At 39.3% G+C, this 20,687-nt stretch overlaps 1 protein-coding gene across 1 annotated transcript in view; it reads left to right on the forward strand.

The window, feature by feature from the left end:
• The window catches only part of SLC2A12 (solute carrier family 2 member 12), a 137,939-nt gene that overhangs the window by 83,160 nt on the left and 34,092 nt on the right, over nt 1-20,687 (forward strand). Inside the window, exon 3 of the mRNA XM_053710905.1 lies at nt 19,827-19,949. Coding sequence (XP_053566880.1) covers nt 19,827-19,949 — 123 coding nt within the window. The remainder of the gene's footprint in view (nt 1-19,826; nt 19,950-20,687) is intronic.

The following is a 20,687-nucleotide window of genomic DNA, read 5'->3' on the forward strand; positions in this document are numbered from 1 at the left end:
CCCTGAAGATCATCCTACCTTGAGTCGTCTTCAGCCAGCCGACCACCGATGGAACCGAAGAGGAGATCCGGCAGAAGTCATCATCCAAGGGGCGCTGAAGAAGTCTTCCTTCCGATGAAGTCATCATCCAGGCGGCGCTGAAGAGGTCTTCCAACCGGGCGATGTCATCTTCCAAGCGGCGTCTCCAATCTTCTTTCTTCCGGATCCATCTTCATCCCGCCGACGTGGAACATCCTTCTTCCCCGACGGACTAACGACGAATGACGGTTCCTTTAAGGGACGTCATCCAAGATGGCGTCCCTTCAATTCCGATTGGCTGATAGGATTCTATCAGCCAATCGGAATTAAGGTAGGAAAAATCTCATTGGCTGATTAAATCAGCCAATCAGTTTAAAGTTCAATCCGATTGGCTGATCCAATCAGCCAGTCAGATTGAGCTCGCATTCTATTGGCTGATTGGAACAGATGGATGAAGATGGTTCCGGAAGAAAGAAGATTGAAGACGCCGCTTGGAAGATGACATCGCCCGGTTGGAAGACCTCTTCCGCGCCGCCTGGATGATGACTTCATCGGATGGAAGACTTCTTCAGCGCCCCTTGGATGATGACTTCTGCTGCTCCGGATCTCCTCTTCGGTTCCATCGGTGGTCGGCTGGCTGAAGACGACTCAAGGTAGGATGATCTTCAGGGGGGTAGTGTTAGGTTTATTTAAGGGGGGTTTGGGTTAGATTAGGGGTATGTGGGTGGTGGGTTTTAATGTTGGGGGGGTTGTATTTTTATTTTACAGGCAAAAGAGCAGAATTCTTTGGGGCATGCCCCGCAAAAGGCCCTTTTAAGGGCTGGTAAGGTAAAAGAGCTGGTAACTTTTTAATTTAGAATAGGGTAGGGCATTTTTTTATTTTGGGGGCTTTGTTATTTTATTAGGGGGCTTATATTAGGTGTAAGTAGCTTAAAATTGTTGTAATATTTTTTAAATGTTTGTAACTTATTTTATTTTTTTATTTGTAACAGCTTTTTTTTTGTACTTTAGTTAGTTTATTTAATTTAATTTAATTGTAGTTATTTGTAGCTAATTTATTTAATTAATTTAATGATAGTGTAGTGTTAGGTTTAATTGTAACTTAGGTTAGGATTTATTTTACAGGTAATTTTATATGTCTTTTAGCTAGGTAGTTATTAAATAGTTAATAACTATTTAATAACTATTCTAACTAGCTAAAATAAATACAAAGTTACCTGTAAAATAAATATAAATCCTAAAATAGCTACAATGTAATTATTAATAATATTGTAGCTATCTTAGGGTTTATTTTAAGTATTTAGTTTTAAATAGGAATAATGTATTAAAGTATAATTTAGTGTTAGGTGTAATTGTAACTTAGGTTAGTTTTTATTTTACAGGTAAATTTCTCTATATTTTAACTAGGTAGCTATTAAATAGTTAATAACTATTTAATAGCTATTGTACCTAGTTAAAATAAATTGAAAGATGCCTGTAAAATAAAAATAAATCCTAAGATAGCTACAATATAATTATTATTTATATTGTAGCTATATTAGGGTTTATTTTAAAGGTAAGTATTTAGTTTTAAATAGGATTAATTTAGTTAATAAGAGAAATATTATTTAGATGTATTTAATTAATATTTAAGTTAGGGGGTGTTAGGGTTAGTGTTAGATTTAGGTTTAGGGGTTAATAATTTTATTACAGTGGCGGCGGTGTAGGGGGGGGCAGGATAGAGGTTAATACATTTATTATAGGTGGTGACGGTGTAGGGGGGCAGATTAGGGGTTAATAAGTTTAATATAGGTTGCGGCGGGGTCCGGGAGCGGCGGTTTAGGGGTTAAACTATTTATTTAGTTGCAGCGAGGTCCGGGATCCGCAGGATAGGGGTTAATAACTTTATTATAGGTGGCGGCGGTATAGGGGGGGCAGGATAGGGGTTACTAGGTATAATGTAGGTGGCGGCGGTGTCCGGGAGCGACGGTTTAGGGGTTAATACATTTATAAGAGTTGCGGCGGGGTCTAGAAGTGGCGGTTTAGGGGTTAATAACTTTATTGAGTTGCGGGGGGCTCCGGGGGCGCCGGTATAGGGGGTAGAACAGTGTAGTTAGTGTGGGTGCTTAGTGACAGGCTAGCAAAAAAGCCGTCAAAAAGCCGAAGAGCAGCGAGATCGGATGAGTGATAACTCTCACAGTCCACTGCTCATCGCCCCGTACTTGGTGCGCGGCTTTTTGACAGCTTTTTTGATAACTTAGGCGAAATTTTGAAGGTCCGCGGCGGCGATGTGAGGCGAGCTTAGGCGGGCGTATTGAACCGGCGAAGGCAGGTAAAGTAGACGGCTTGATAACTACCCCCCCAATATGTATGGCCACAGTACCTGAAGACAATATTGCACTTTTGCTTCTAGTTCTAGATGCACATTTAGAAATGTTCATGTGTTCCACACTTTGTACTAGTTGTCCTTACCTTTCTCATGGTCATTGGGGATATGTAAAAAACAAACCAAGCAAGTGTGGCTTACCATAGTGCTGACGTTTTCTTCCTTAAAAATTGGTATTGACAACAAATATTGCCACAGAGCTTCACAATTGTGTGTGTGTGTGGGGGGGGGGGGGGGTTACAAGGTGGGGAGTCATAATTGTATCATTTTTTTGCTATTAAAATACCCCCTTTGCCATATTTAAATCTCTCCTCTTCATACTAGAGTAAAAGACAAGTAAAAACCAGAAAAAACAGTACTACCATACAGATTTGTGTCTTTTGACATCTTGAGAATTTGGGGTACTGCAATGCCCAGCATCCCCAAAACCCTCTTGAACTGCCCATGAAAGTGTTATTCACTGACAATACACTGTATCACTCTAGATGGGAACTTCAAAATGTGCAGGGCTGAACTGTGCTTCAGGCTAGCCCCTATGTAGGGCAGTGAGTGATCTTATGACATAATAATGTAAGGCTTTTTCCAGTGGGCCTAATTCTAGCTAGAAACTGAGATACTTTAATTGTTAGGTACAAGGGGCCTCATACCTGTTTCTAAGCATAGCCAAATAGTCAAAGAAGATGCTAGTTCTCACTTTGTGCACGAGTCACTTCTGCATTGAGGCATTGGGAGCTGATCACATGCGCAAAGGCAGACATAGAAGGAGAGTAATGAAATTCAGGTCTAACTTTAGTTTTTAGTTAACGTTTAGCATGTACGATCGCATGATTTCAATTTTTTACTCATTTGTTTAAATCTGAACTTTATTCTGATGTAACAAATAAGTATCTCCATGAAAGAGTTAAGTCCTTTGTTTATATACAAAAAGAAGACCAATCTCTGTTACAAACAAGTTGACACTATAAAAATATTCTGCAACCTAAAGGGACAGGACACCCAGATAATTTTCAGATAGAAAATACAATTTTAAACAACTTTCCAATTTACTTCTATCTAATTTGCTTCATTTTTTAGGTATCCTTTGTTGAAAAGCATATCAAGGTAGGCTCAGCATCTGGGTGCTATTTGCTGATTAATGGCTGCACATTTGCTTTTTTCTGTTGGTATCCTTTGTTGTAGAATAAACCTAGGTAGACTTATAGGAGTGTGCATGTGTTTGCAACCTATGGCTGCAGTGTTTGCAGCAATGTTTGTGGCAATGTTATACACTGTTGCAAACACTGCTGCCATAAAGTGCAAGAGACATAAGCACACTCCTGATGTCCTATGAGTCTATTTTTGCTTTTAGTAAATATATATTTAAAATGTATATGCTTATATATTAAAATCTTAAAAAAACAACAAAAAAACAGATCAGCAGAAAACCATTTGAAGTCATCAAACTTGAAAACACATTCACCGAGATTACAAGTTTTGCGGTAACAGGGGTGCGTTGCTAACGAGCATTTTTTTTCACCACTCACTTAAGACAACGCTAGTATTACAGATTTTTTTAAACCCGGCGTTAGCCACAAAAAGGTGAGCTCCACATCTCACCTCAATACCAGCGCTGCTTACGGTAGCGGTGCGCTGGCAAAACGTGCTCGTGCACGATTTCCCCATAGGAATCAATGGGGCAGAATCGGCTGAAAAGAAACCTAACACCTGCAAAAAAGCAGCGTTCAGCTTCTAACGCAGCCCCATTGATTCCTATGGGGAAACAAAAGTTATGTCTACACCTAACACCCTAACATGAACCCCGAGTCTAAACACCCCTAATCTTACACTTATTAACCCCTAATCTGCCGCCCCCGACATCGCTGACACCTACATAATATTATTAACCCCTAATCTGCCGCTCCGGACACCAGTGCCACCTACATTATCCCTATGAACCCCTAATCTGCTGCCCCCAACATCGTCGACACCTACTTTTTATTTATTAACCACTACTCTGCCGCCCCCAATGTCGCCGCCACCTAACTACACTTATTAACCCTTAATCTGCCGCCGCCAACGTCGCCGCCACTATAATAAAGTTATTAATCCCTAAATCTAAGTCTAACCCTAACCCTAACCCCACCTAACTTAAATATAATTTAAAATAATCTAAATAAAATGACTACAATTAAATAAATAATTCATATTTAAAACTAAATACTTACCTATAAATTAACCCTAAGATAGCTACAATATAACTAATAGTTACATTGTAGCCATTTTAGGATTTATTTTTAATTTTACAGGCAACTTTGTATTTATTTTAACTAGGTAGAAAAGTTATTAAATAGTTATTAACTATTTAATAACTTCCTAGTTAAAATAAGTACACATTTACCTGTAAAATAAACCCTAACCTAAGTTACAATTACTCCTAACACTACACTATCATTAAATAAATTAACTAAATTACCTACAATAATTACAATAAAATAAAATAAACTAAAGTACGAAAAAAAACACTAAATTACAGAAAATAATAAAATAATTACAAGAATTTTAAACTAATTACACCTTATCTAATCCCCCTAATAAAATAAAAAAGCCCCCCAAAATAATAAAATGCCCTACCCTATACTAAATTACAAATAGCCCTTAAAAGGGCTTTTTGCGGGGCATTGCCCCAAAGTAATCAGCTCTTTTACCTGTAAAAAATACAATCCCCCCCAACATTAAAACCCACCACCCACACACCCAACCCTACTCTAAAACCCATCTAATCCCCCCTTAATAAAACCTAACACTACCCCCTTGAAGATCACCCTACAGTGAGACGTCTTCACCCAGCCGGGCACAAGTGGTCCTCCAGAGGGGCAGAAGTCTTCATCCGATCCGGGCAGAAGAGGACCTCCAGATGGGCAGAAGTCTTCATCCAGGCGGCATCTTCTATCTTTATCCATCCGGAGCAGAGCGGGTCCATCTTGAAGCCAGCCGATGCGGAGCATCCATCCAGACCGACGACTACACGACGAATGATGGTTCCTTTAAATGACGTCATCCAAGATGGCGTTCCTTGAATTCCAATTGGCTGATAGGATTCTATCAGCCAATCGGAATTAAGGTAGAAAAATCCTATTGGCTGATCCAATCAGCCAATAGGATTGAGCTTGCATTCTATTGGCTGATTGGAACAACAATTTTAAGCTACTTGCACCTAATCTAAGCCCCCTAATAAAATAACAAAGCCCCCCAAAATAAAAAAATGCCCTACCCTATTCTAAATTAAAAAGTTCAAAGCTCTTTTACCTTACCAGCCCTTAAAAGCGCCTTTTGCGGGGCATGCCCCAAATAATTCAGCTCTTTTGCCTGTAAAAGAAAAATACAACCCCCCCAACATTAAAACCCACCACCCACATACCCCTAATCTAACCCAAACCCCCCTTAAATAAACCTAACACTACCCCCCTGAAGATCATCCTACCTTTAGTCGTCTTCAGCCAGCTGACCCACCGATGGAACCGAAGAGGAGATCTGGAGCGGAAGAAGTCATCATCCAGGCGGCACTGAAGAAGTCTTCCATCCGATGAAGTCATCATCCAGGCGGCGCTGAAGAAGTCTTCCATCCGATAGAAGTCTTCATCCATGCGACGTCTTCAATCTTCATCCATCCGGAGCGGAGCGGATCCATCTATAGACGAGCCGACGCGGAGCCATCCTCTTCTTCCCGACGACTACCGACGAATGGATATTCCTTTAAGGGACGTCATCCAAGATGGCGTCCCTTCAATTCCGATTGGCTGATAGGATTCTATCAGCCAATCGGAATTAAGGTAGGAAAAATCTGATTGGCTGATTGAATCAGCCAATCAGATTGAAGTTCAATCCGATTGGCTGATCCAATCAGCCAATCAGATTGAGCTTGCATTCTGTTGGACGTCCCTTAAAGGAATATCCATTCGTCGGTAGTCGTAGGCAAGAAGAGGGTGGCTTTGCGTCGGCTCGTCTGAAGATGGCTCAGCTCCGCTCCGGATGGATGAAGATTGAAAACGCTGCATGGATGAAGACTTCTATCGGATGGAAGACTTCTATCGGATGGAAGACTTCTTCAGCGCCGCCTGGATGATGACTTCATCGGATGGAAGACTTCTTCAGCGCCGCCTGGATGATGACTTCTTCGCTCCAGATCTCCTCTTCGGTTCCATTGGTGGGTCGGCTGGCTGAAGACGACTCAAGGTAGGATGATCTTCAGGGGGGTAGTGTTATTTTTATTTAAGGGGGGTTTGGGTTAGATTAGGGGTATGTGGGTGGTGGGTTTTAATGTTGGGGGGGTTGTATTTTTCTTTTACAGGCAAAAGAGCTGAATTCTTTGGGGCATGCCCCGCAAAAGGCCCTTTTAAGAGCTGGTAAGGTAAAAGAGCTTTGAACTTTTTAATTTAGAATAGGGTAGGGCATTTTTTTATTTTGGGGGGCTTTGTTATTTTATTAGAGGGCTTAGATTAGGTGTAAGTAGCTTAAAATTGTTGTAATATTTTTTAAATGTTTGTAACTTACTTTTTTTATTTTTTGTAACAGCTTTTTTTATTTTTGTACTTTAGTTAGTTTATTTAATTGTAGTTATTTGTAGGTAATTTATTTAATTAATTTAATGATAGTGTAGTGTTAGGTTTAATTGTAACTTAGGTTAGGATTTATTTTACAGGTAATTTTGTATTTCTTTTAGCTAGGTAGTTATTAAATTGTTAATAACTAGTTAATAATTATTCTAACTAGCTAAAATAAATACAAAGTTACCTGTAAAATAAATATAAATCCTAAAATATCTACAATGTAATTATTAATTATATTGTAGCTATCTTAGGGTTTATTTTACAGGTAAGTATTTAGTTTTAAATAGGAATAATTTATTACAGTATAGTGTAGTGTTAGGTGTAATTGTAACTTAGGTTAGTTTTTATTTTACAGGTTAATTTCTCTTTATTTTAACTAGGTAGCTATTAAATAGCTAATAACTATTTAATAGCTATTGTACCTAGTTAAAATAAATTGAAATTTGCCTGTAAAATAAAAATAAATCCTAAGATAGCTACAATATAATTATTATTTATATTTTAGCTATATTAAGGTTTATTTTAAAGGTAAGTATTTAGTTTTAAATAGGATTAATTTATTTAATAAGAGAAATATTATTTAGATTTATTTAATTAATATTTATGTTAGGGGGGTGTTAGGGTTAGGGTTAGACTTAGGTTTAGGGGTTAATAATTTTATTACAGTGGCGGCGGTGTAGGGGGGCAGGATAGGGGTTAATAAACGTATTATAGGTGGTGACGGTGTAGGGGGGGCAGATTAGGGGTTAATAAGTTTAATATCGGTTGCGGCGGGGTCCGGGAGCAGCGGTTTAGGGGTTAAACTATTTATTTAGTTGCGGCGAGGTCCGGGATCGGCAGGATAGGGGTTAATAACTTTATTATAGAGGGCGACGGTATAGGGGGGGCAGGATAGGGGTTAATAGGTATCATGTAGGTAGCGGCGGGGTCTGGGAGCGGCGGTTTAGGGGTTAATACATATATTATATTTGCGGCGGGGACCGGGAGAGGCGGTTTAGGGGTTAACATATTTATTATAGCTTCTGGTGGGCTGCGGGAGTGGCGGTTTAGGGGTTAATCAGTTTATTAGAGTGGCGGTGGGCTCCGGGAGCGGCGGTTTAGGGGTTAACATATTTATTATAGCTTGCGGTGGGCTCCGGGAGCAGCGGTTTAGGGGGTAATACATTTATTTAGTTGCGGCGGTGTAGGGGGGACAGATTAAGGGTGTTTAGACTCGGGGTACATGTTAGGGTGTTAGGTGTAGACAGCTCGCATAGGAATCAATGGGATATCTGGCAGCAGCGAACATGAACTTTCGCTATGGTCAGACTCCCATTGATACCTATAGGATCCGCCGCCTCCAGGGCGGCGGTTTGAAAACCAGGTACGCTGGGCCAGAAAAGTGCCGAGCGTACCTGCTAGTTTTTTGATAACTAGCAAAAGTAGTCAGATTGTGCCGCACTTGTGTGCGGAACATCTGGAGTGACGTAAGAATCGATCTGTGTCGGACTTAGTCCGGCGGATCGAAGCTTACGTCACTAAATTCTACTTTTGCCGGTATCTAGGCCTTGATAACTTAGGCGAATCAGCCTCGCCACAAATACGCTGCGGAATTCCAGCGTATTTGAGGTTGACGGCTTGATAACTACCCCCCAATGTGTTCAGCTAGCTCATCAAAAAGATACCAAGAGAATGAAGCACATTTCATAATAGAAATAAACTGGAAATTTGTTTAAAATTTTATGCTCTTTCTTAAATATGAAAGAAAAAAATGTGGGTTTGTACCTTTAATGAAAGCCTGGGAAGTTACGTTAGTAATCAAAAGAAAGATCAGGGTCAGCCACAGTCTAACACAAAATATATATATTATATATATATATATATATATATACATTAGATTTTGAAATGCATAATTGTGAGTTCTGTCCATAAGAAATATTTAGATACAGCCAAAACCAATCGACTAGATTACGAGTCTTGCATTAGCCTTAAAAAGCAGTTCTAATATTTAAGTTAGGGGGGTTTTAGGGTTAGTGTTAGACTTAGGTTTAGGGGTTAATAATTTTATTACAGTGGCGGCGGTGTAGGGGGGGTAGGATAGGGGTTAATACATTTATTATAGGTGGAGACGGTGTAGGGGGAGCAGATTAGGGGTTAATAAGTTTAATATAGGTTGTGGCGGGGTCCGGGAGCGGCGGTTTAGGGGTTAAACTATTTATTTAGTTGCGGCGAGGTCCGGGATCGTCAGGATAGGGGTTAATAACTTTATTATAGGTGGCTACGGTATAGGGGGGGCAGGATAGGGGTTTCTAGGTATAATATAGGTGGCGGCGGTGTCTGGGAGCGGCGGTTTAGGGGTTAATACATTTATAAGAGTTGCGGCGGGGTCTAGGAGCGGCGGTTTAGGGGTTAATAACTTTTTTTGAGTTGCGGAGGGCTCCGGGGCGCCGGTATAGGGGGTAGAACAGTGTAGTTAGTGTGGGTGCTTAGTGACAGACTAGCAATAAAGCTGTCAAAAAGCCGAAGAGCAGCGAGATCGGATAAGTGATAACTCTCACAGTCCACTGCTCATCGCCCCGTACTTGGTGCGCGGCTTTTTGACAGCTTTATTGATAACTTAGGCGAAATTTTGCAGGTCCGCGGCGGCGATGGTAGGCGAGCTTAGGCGGGTGTATTGAACCGGCTAAGGCAGGTAAAGTAGACGTGTTGATAACTACCCCCCATTGGGTGAGCCAATTACAAGAAGTGTAAATGTGCAACCATCAATTAGCAATTAGCTTCTAGTATTGCATTTCTGCTCCTGAGCATACCTAGACATGTTTTTTAACAAAGGATGCCAAAAGAACAAAGCAAATTAGATTACAGAAGTAACTTGGAAAGTTGTTTAAAAGTGCATGCTCTATCTGAATAATTTTTTTATTGAGAAATATCCTGGGGCTATACAATATAGTAGATTCAAACATTTATAATAAAATTTGCATCTACTAAAACCTATGTGAAATTGTGAAATAAAGACTTGGTCTTTAACCTAATATTGTTAAAGGGACATGAAACCCAAAAATGTTCTTTCGTTATTAAGATAGAAAATACAATTTAAAAAAAAGTTTCCAATTTACTGCTATTATCAAATTTGCTTCATTCTCATGTTATTCTTTGTTGAAGAGATATCTAGATAGGTAGCGTGCACATGCCTTAAACACTACATGACAGGAAATAGTGCTGCCATCTAGTGCTCTTCCTTATGTATAACATTGTTGCAAAACTGCTGCTATATAGTGATGCAGACACATGCACACTCCTGAGCGTCCCTTCCGGCTTTTCAACAAAGGATAACAAGAAAACTAAGAAGATTTGATAATGGAAGTACATTGGGCAGTTGTTTAAAATTGTATATTCTTTCTGAATCCTGAAAAAAACATTTAGGGTTTTATATCACTTAATGGGACATTTCATGATTCAAATAGAGCATACCAATTAAATTTAGTTCTATTATCAATTTTGCTTTATTCTCTTAGCATCCTTTATTGAAGGAGCAGCAATGAACTACTGGGAACTAGCTGAACACATTGGTTAGCCAATGACAATAGGTATATACATGCAGCTACCAATCAGCAGCTAGCTCTCAGCTCCTGAGCCTACCTATGTATGCTTTTCAACAAAGGATACCCAGAGGACAAAGCAAATTAGATAATATAAGTAAATTGGAAAGTTCTTTAAAATTGTATGTTTTATCTGAATCACAAATTATTATTTTTTTCAAGTCCCTTTCATTTGTGTCATAGAAACAACTGCTGACTCTGAGAATGTGTGGTGCTTAAATGCTAGTGCACTAACAGCATATGTGTGTATGTCCCTAACTAACAGTAATAACTTTGACCAGAAGCATTTTTGTTAATGGAAGTATATTGCAAAAATATTTCTATTCAAAATTCAAATGCGCCCGTGCACATTTTTATAGATATGTGAATTCGACCCCTTGCCGCTTTCAGCTCATTTCGGAGCCAAAATTATTCTTGTGAAAGTGCAAAACAATAAATCCAGATCTTCCTTCTTCTGCATTTGGCAGTGAACGACACTGCCAAATGCACATAACTACATTTTGATATTGACCTTTCTATCCCTTTAATTATGTGATTTAATAAAAAACTTTGCAATATAATGTCATTATTTATTTTGCCCTATTTTTCTGTCATTTAAAGGGACATTATACACTAGATTTTTCATTGCATAAATGTTTTGTAGATGATCTATTTATATAGCCCATACAGGTTTTTTTAAAATAAATGTATAGTTTTGCTTATTTTTAAATAACATTGTGCTGATTTTTAGACTCCTAACCAAGCCCAAAGTTTTAGCTATATACTGAAGTATACCTACTCCAGCTTGCCCTTGCTTGTGTAAAGTCTTTTCATATGCAGAGGAAGGGGTTCTGCTATTTCCCACTTTCAGTGGGTGTTCCAGCTAATCTTTTTAACATTGCTAAACTGGGAGTAAGTTTTTAAACAGTTTTATACTGGATGTTTAGATCAGTATCTGTGCCATATTCTTCTTTATAGTAGTGTCTATTACATGCAGATAAATGAAAATTGGTGTATACTGTCCCTCTAACTCTGAGAATTTTGAGCTTTCCAATATTCCTGAGTTTCTATAAAGTTGTAACTTAGTTATCATAGATTTCAAAAAGCCTGTTTTTATAATCTCATATCTTCCATTGAGGCCAGTTAATAAAAATAATAAATGAACTGATCACATAACCATCTAAAATTGTTTGCACACTTAAGTACCTATTTTATGGCACTGGTATTAACTGTCCTCAGAAGAAAAGATTAGAGAAAGGAAATCTAGGTTTCAACATGGCAGCACCCATTAGTTTATAGAAACTAAAATGTTACACTTATTTCTTCAATAAACAACTAATGCAGTTTCAAAAATACATCTACATACTATTCTTAGGATAATCTTTATTTGGAACACTTAGAATTTATTTAGTATTTAGGTAGGGGTACATAATGGTCATTCATTAGCATGCCATTTTAAGACTATGGACCCTGCACCACTGTGTGTATGTCATGCAAAGGGGTTAAACACACAGTAGAAGTTCCACTCGGGACCCGCAGAGCACTGCAGGTTCCGAGCAGAAAGTGACACTGATCCAATCATTGCTGATATTGAATCAGCTGCAGTTTCCACTCGGGACCAGCAGTGTTTTGTGAATGCTTTGTGAGTCTAGAGCGGTACGTGTACTGTGTATTTAACCCTTTTGGGGGTTAAATACTCAGTAGTGCAGTGTCAATTGTCTTAAAATTACATGTTCAGAACATTGTAGGCTTTCCAATTCCAAAATTCCAATAAAGATATGAAAGTGTTGACTCCAGACTTCACAAACCTAATAATAATAAATTCCACACAGCCATTGTTTGTTTACTCTAGTATCTTATTTATATTTGTTACTAATTAGACTCAGCTGAGGAGATAAGATATTAGACTTTAAAAAGGGAAACCTATGTTACAACATGGCATTACGCATTACTTTATGGAGGCTAAAAACTTACATTTGTTTCTTCCATATTAAAAAAAAAAAAAAACTAATATAATTTTGAAAAAATACATCTGCATAGAATTCTTAGTCCAATGTTGGCTGTGAATGCATAATTGCCTAGCATTTATATAGGGACTTATGGCTGCTATACAATGACAGTGGCAAACTGTGTCTTCTCCACACTGAAGCCTAGACTGATTCTCCAATTAAAGGGACAGTCAACCCAAACATAGTTTTAAGTTATATCTATAAAGTTTCCATAGATCGTTTTTTTACAAATGTAGTTCAGTTTTTACATACAGGGAGTGCAGAATTATTAGGCAAATGAGTATTTTGACCACATCATCCTCTTTATGCATGTTGTCTTACTCCAAGCTGTATAGGCTCGAAAGCCTACTACCAATTAAGCATATTAGGTGATGTGCATCTCTGTAATGAGAAGGGGTGTGGTCTAATGACATCAACACCCTGTATCAGGTGTGCATAATTTTTAGGCAACTTCCTTTCCTTTGGCAAAATGAGTCAAAAGAAGGACTTGACAGGCTCAGAAAAGTCAAAAATAGTGAGATATCTTGCAGAGGGATGCAGCACTCTTAAAATTGCAAAGCTTCTGAAGCGTGATCATCGAACAATCAAGCGTTTCATTCAAAATAGTCAACAGGGTCGCAAGAAGCGTGTGGAAAAACCAAGGCGCAAAATAACTGCCCATGAACTGAGAAAAGTCAAGCGTGCAGCTGCCAAGATGCCACTTGCCACCAGTTTGGCCATATTTCAGAGCTGCAACATCACTGGAGTGCCCAAAAGCACAAGGTGTGCAATACTCAGAGACATGGCCAAGGTAAGAAAGGCTGAAAGACGACCACCACTGAACAAGACACACAAGCTGAAACGTCAAGACTGGGCCAAGAAATATCTCAAGACTGATTTTTCTAAGGTTTTATGGACTGATGAAATGAGAGTGAGTCTTGATGGGCCAGATGGATGGGCCCGTGGCTGGATTGGTAAAGGGCAGAGAGCTCCAGTCCGACTCAGACGCCAGCAAGGTGGAGGTGGAGTACTGGTTTGGGCTGGTATCATCAAAGATGAGCTTGTGGGGCCTTTTCGGGTTGAGGATGGAGTCAAGCTCAACTCCCAGTCCTACTGCCAGTTTCTGGAAGACACCTTCTTCAAGCAGTGGTACAGGAAGAAGTCTGCATCCTTCAAGAAAAACATGATTTTCATGCAGGACAATGCTCCATCACACGCGTCCAAGTACTCCACAGCGTGGCTGGCAAGAAAGGGTATTAAAGAAGAAAATCTAATGACATGGCCTCCTTGTTCACCTGATCTGAACCCCATTGAGAACCTGTGGTCCATCATCAAATGTGAGATTTACAAGGAGGGAAAACAGTACACCTCTCTGAACAGTGTCCGGGAGGCTGTGGTTTTGTTCTGCACGCAATGTTGATGGTGAACAGATCAAAACACTGACAGAATCCATGGATGGCAGGCTTTTGAGTGTCCTTGCAAAGAAAGGTGGCTATATTGGTCACTGATTTGTTTTTGTTTTGTTTTTTTTTTGTTTGTTTTTTGAAAAGTGTTTTTATTGAGGCAATAAAATACATCAAAGTACAAACATAGTGGGTAGGGCAATATCTCAAACAAAATTGCATGACATCAGTTCCATCATTCAAGCATAAATACAGTAGACAATAGTAGGAGTACGGTACTGACCCTAATGGAGCCTCATTTTATAACTTAATATTAGGACAAACATGTGTCAACAAAGAAAAATAGATCCACTTATGGGACCTGGAAATTAGTACTTGTCTGAAGACAGATCTTACAGGGGTAAAGATTCTCAATATTTAAACACTCTAGCGTCTTCAATATATTAAAGATCCGCTCATGGGATCTGGTGGCAAGGATCAATCTGAAGACATCTATAGCAGTTCAAAGAGTCCTCGTCATATGTTAGCTTGTTATTGCATATAGATTATAGGCAAACTTAAGTGAAATAGATAAACATACTAATAAGGTACAAAACAACGTTATCTAAATTACTCTGCTAAATGATATCAGTTATGTACCAGAACTGATCACAGTTGTCACAATAAGGATATAATGACACTCTTACTGAGCATTGATAGAAACTTGAACGGTGATAAAACTGTAGTTCCAAAACTCTTTGATTAAAAAACATACAATAAACAAAGGAGAATTTCTTATATTGGGGCCCGAAGATCCTTTTTACATGTATGCAGGGGAAAACATAGGCTTAGGACTTCGGACTGGGTAGAGACTACTTCACTCTACCAGAAGAGAGTGCGGAGGAGAAGTATTCGTCCCTACCGCACAAAAATGGTGGGGGGGGGGGGGGCGGGAGATAGTCCAGCAACAGGTTACTCTAACTTTGCTGGATAGGATAGATAACCAGGTAATAACATCTTGCAAAGTAATATATACTGGAGTAAACTTAGCGCATATATTACTCAAATCATTAACTCAGTTGGTACACTGATAATGTAAAACTTTCTTACACAAGATAGATAGGTTAGACATATAATGCAGCCACGTCCCATAATAATAAGTATGCTGTGCGACGGTTATGAAGGGATAAAAGTGTAATAGTATCTAGGATGAAACACACAAATGATACAAGCAAGGTTTCATGCAAATACTTTGAAGGTGTAGTACAACAGTCATTCTAACATACCTCATCAACCCTTTAGTAGATATGTGATATTATCTGCCTAAGCCTAATGCATGCAGCTAACTAGGATACTATGCAAATATATACCTCTGGTGTCGTTAATCTCACTAGCAAGGTGTATAAACAGTGAAGAGTGTTAGCATACAGTTATGAGAAATACCCCAATGTGTTAGTGATATAAATATGTGGCAAAAATACTGAAAAAAGCTTAGCATTCATAACTATTAATATTAAGGGCCAATTTGACTGCTCTTAAATAGAATAGGGCTGTGCTGCACAGTAGTCAATCTATATGAGAACTATTGTACCTCGTTGCATACAAGGAGAAGTCAGATACACATTTTATGCAGTTTTAAATGTTATTCACTATTAGTCCGGTATCTTGAAACAGTGACAACAAGCTAAAACCATAAACAAAGTATAATTACTAAAAGGTGCATTATTGGTGAGCTGTCTGGAGCTGAAGGTGCAATATTAGATCCGTTTGAATGTTTCATTAAGTCTTGCATATCGATCAGGACCTGACTTAGGTGTATTGTGAGGGCAGATTACCAGACATCACCAACAATATAGCCATAGTGTCCTGTGTATTTATGCTATGGCCATAGCCTCACTTCTCACCCTATTCCTTGCCTACAAGTTAGAGAGGCGGCTACTTGTCCGACAGTCAGGTTGTTGTCAGCCATCCTTTTAGACACGGGCAGGAAGAGCAGAGGACTCCCCCCGGCTGCACTATGGGCTATGTGAGCAAAGTCATCAGCCTCCAGCAAAGGCCAAACAGCCCAGAGATCCCAAGAGGGGCTTAAGGATATAGACCGGAGCATCTGGGGGTTCCGGCTGCAGTCCCAGTCAGTTGACCGTGAGAGATCCCCAGAGGTAGTGACAGAGAGGGGAGCGCTTGTTAGCGTGTAATCTCTACAGCACTGCGCCACGCTCGTCTCCATGTGTGAATAGATCAGCTCAGTTTCCTCCCCGCTATGGAAGCCAGTAGTGGCAGTAGAGGGAGTGTGTGGTTCCAGCATGAGAGCCGCTTCTTCCGATATCGGCAGTGCAAGATGCGTCTGGTGAGTCACAGGCGGTGCAGTGTAATGTGCCTTCCATGTTCCTCCATATTCCTCCGCATCTGAATTATGGTGCGTTCGTGCCTCTTGAATTTTAGCTAGGAAGGCGTTGAGTCTTTCGCATAATTTCTTCTCATGTTCTATCAGCAAATTTCTGATATCTGCATGCAACATCTGGGTCTCCATGTCGGTCAGCAGCATATAAAATCCCCCAAGATGGCGTCTCAGCCTGTGATAGATAGCTCCGACACTCTTTGCCAGTATATTACCGTGCAAACAGTCCCCAAAATGCAAACATCATGCCGCAGGCGGCCTCTTAAGTTTATACCCGTTAGGTTCAGTGCCTGTGGTCAGGGTTTTTTTGATCTATAGGGCTAATTTGAGATCTGTATACTCGGAGCTCTCAAATCATGCGCCCATCTTGGTTGCTGGGTAACTCCGCCCCCCTTTTGTTTTGTTTTTGAATGTCAGAAATGTATATTTGTGAATGTTGAGATGTTATATTGGTTTCACTGGTAAAAATAAATAGTTGAAATTGGTATATATTTGTTTTTTGTTAAGTTGCCTAATAATTATGCACAGTAATAGTCACCTGCACACACAGATATCCCCCTAAAATAGCTATAACTAAAAACAAACTAAAAACTACTTCCAAAACTATTCAGCTTTGATATTAATGAGTTTTTTGGGTTCATTGAGAACATGGTTGTTGTTCAATAATAAAATTAATCCTCAAAAATACAACTTGCCTAATAATTCTGCACTCCCTGTATATTCCGTTTTCAAGTTAAAGCACTTACTTTTGGTGCCGCTGCTGTTTCAAAATGTCCGTCTGGCTCTGCCCCTTTTTTGTCATCAGTGACATCATGATCTTCTTGTGATCCCTGTAATTTTTCTATCTTCCTCGTAACCGGCTTTAGCGCATGCGCAATGCGCCTATTGTACTGAAGGGGAACTTTTTCACACAGGAACAAAATCACTGTGAAAAAGTTTCCCCTTCAGTAGCCTGATTTGTGGTACTTGCTGGTCAAATGGCTGGTCACCTGGGGAGGGGGCAGTTAGTGTGACAGGGGATAGAGTCCATGTGAATGGCTGGTCACCTAGGGAGGGGGCAGTGAGTGTGACAGGGGATAGAGTCCCTGCGAATGGCTGGTCACCTAGGGAGGGGGCAGTGAGTGTGACAGGGGATAGAGTCCCCGCGAATGGCTGGTCACCTAGGGAGGGGGCAGTGAGTGTGACAGGGGATAGAGTCCCCGCGAATGGCTGGTCACCTAGGGAGGGGGCAGTGAGTGTGACAGGGGATAGAGTCCCCGCGAATGGCTGGTCACCTAGGGAGGGGGTAGTGAGTGCATTACAAGGTGGGTATGGGAGGGGGGTTGTGGTAAATAATGTATATGTGTTTGGGGAGAGCAAGGGTGGAAATCCCTGCTGGGTGTTAAATCTCCTGATTCAAGTGTGATGTGTAGTCTGTTGCATTCAGGCTGCTCGTTTTCTGCCCATGATCCTCGCATGCCTATACCAATATAATACAAACAGCTGCTCCAAGTAAAACTTTAGGAGCCGTTACTTCCTGGGTCCTAGGATTTGTCAAAATCTGAGTCTTTGTAAAACGTAATTTGTCTTTTCATTATGAGTCAAATGTTCCTGTCAAAAATAATACATTATTTACCACAAACCCCTCATACCTACCTTGTAATGCACTCACTACCCCCTCCCTAGGTGACCAGCCACTCACAGGGACTCTATCCCCTGTCACACTCACTGCCCCCTCCCCAGGTGACCAGCCATTTGACCAGCAAGTACCACAAATCAGGCTACTAAGGGGAACTTTTTAACAGCATTTTTGTTGCCGTGTGAAAAGGTTCCCCTTCAGTACAATAGGCGCATTGCGCATGCGCTAAACCCGGTTACAAGGAAGATAGAAAAATTACAGGGATCACAAGAAGATCATGATGTCACTGATGACAAAAAAGGGGCGGAGCCAGACCGACATTTTTAAACAGCAGCGGCTTCAAAAGTAAGTGCTTTAACTTGAAAACGGAATATATGTAAAAAAAACTGGACTACATTTGTAAAAAACGATCTATGGAAACTTTATAGATATAACTTAAAACTATTTTTGGGTTGACTGTCCCTTTAAGGAAAGTGGTGGGTGGAGTTTGAGCATTGAATAACAATTTCAGCAAACATGTTAATCTGTTCTAACAATATTCAGATGCTGCTGATATGTTAATCTATTGAAGGATTGAAGACAAATTTAAAGGGAAAGTCTACTTAATTTTTTTTATCGTTTAAAAAGATAGAAACACCTTTACTACCCTTTTCCCAGCTTTGTATAACCAATATTGTTATATTAATATATTTTATAACGTCTAGATTTCTGCCTGTTTCTAAGCCCTTGAAGGCCGCCTCTTATGTTAGTGCATTTTATTAGCTTTTCACAGTTAGACAGCGCTAGTTCATGTCTACCATATAGATAACATTGTGCTCACTCCCGTGGAGTTATTCATGAGTTAGCACTATAATGCAAATCTGAAAATAGCACTGTGATAAGGGAGCAGTCTGCAGAGGCTTAGATACAAAGTACACTGTTTTCAAGTAGACTGTCCCTTTAATTGCACAGTATTTACTGTCCCTTTAATGTTTTTCTTCGGCCTTTTGAAATAACAGAAAAGAAGATTCTAATGCATAAGTGCAATCTAAAAAACCAATCTGCTTCATCATACATCCTTCAGTCTTCAAAACTGACAATAGCTAGTTAAAACTCTAAATGCACCTAATCATGCTTTGTAAAATACAACTATAATATTTCATACACAAAGTCACTTAAAGGAACACTGAACCCAAATTTTTTTCTTTTGTGATTCAGATAGAGCATGCAATTTTAAGCAACTCTCTAATTTACTCCTATTATCAAGTTTTCTTTGTTCTCTTGCTATCTTTATTTGAAATAGAAGGCATCTAAGCTATTTTTTGGTTCAGTACTCTGGGCCCCACTTGTTTATTGTTGGGTGAATTTATCCACTAATCAGCAAGAATAACCCAAACCCAGGTTGTTCACCAAAAATGGGCTGGCATCTAAACTTACATTCTTGCCTTTCAAATAAAGAAACCAAGAGAATGAAGACAATTTGATAATAGGAGTAAATTAGAAAGTTGCTTAAATCTGCACGCTCTATCTGAATCACAAAAGAAAAAAATTGGGTTCAGTGTCCCTTTAATATTGATTGTCAGTTCATATAGGAATCTATATAATACACTCTTTATATTTAGAACAATGAAATGTTTAATCAGAATTTTGGTTCCCTTTTAATACATTTCCAAATAGCAAATTACAGAAATACATGCCAGGACTTGTTTGTAATACTGTATGTCTAATGCGATTTACGATCCTTTCATTGTTTTGAGATTTATTATTCTTGGCACAGTCAAAATGTTTATACCCATGTTGTCCTTGGCAATTATAAATATGATTTTTGTCTTAACTGTTTGATTTTAGGAGGTGTAATAGATTCTATTAATATTATTTAATACATTGATAGGAGATTATGCACTGCTAATCTAATTCTCATTCCTTGTATTTTAGTGGCTTGGTTGGTGCAGAGTGAAATTTTCCCTGTAGGAATCAAAGGTCGGGCTTTTGCCTTAACTAGCAGCATGAACTGGGGGATGAACCTTCTCATATCCCTAACATTTCTTACTCTAACTGGTAAGGGATAATATGGCATATTTGTGTACACATTAAAGTGATGGTAAAGTATGAGTACCTCGAGTTAGCGATCATAATTGAAGTAATAAAACAATGTCACTTTCATTCACAATATCCCCATATTCCGTGCAATTACATATATATTGAAGATTTTGATTTTACTATTTTTATATACAGCCTCCTCCCGTAGATTGTCCGCCATTGTTTTCGAGCGGTCACGTGTTTTTTTTAGCCAATGATAGAACAGGCCACTCTGCGACACACCCTTAATGAAATACGCCCATCCTGAATTCTGCGCATGCACTAGCTCGGAAATCACAGCATAGCTATTCTCTACCCGTGAATACAGTTTACTAACGCATGCGTAGAGAGCGGAACGGAGGTTGTTATGCCAGTGCTGTGACGTAAAGAGGGGTGTTTCAACTCTGTCACCTGGAGGAAGAGAATTCAAGGAAGTGATTCATGGGGAGGAGCAATGATCATTACGACTAATAAAGTAAAATAGGAATTTGAGACACATAAAAAGATCGTAATTTATAACTTATATGGGCGATTTGTATTATCAATACTTGGGGAATCCAAATTTAATGCTCAATTGTGAAAAAATTACCATCACTTTAAGTACATTGCTAAAATGCTTGTGTAAATAGCATTCAACCAGTAACAAAACTGCAAAATGCACATGTCGAGAGCATGCTACATTAAAAATATAATACAAATAAAAATCTTTCTTTTCAT

This window comes from Bombina bombina, chromosome 4 (genome assembly GCF_027579735.1).
Source record: "Bombina bombina isolate aBomBom1 chromosome 4, aBomBom1.pri, whole genome shotgun sequence".
Lineage (NCBI taxonomy): Eukaryota > Metazoa > Chordata > Amphibia > Anura > Bombinatoridae > Bombina > Bombina bombina.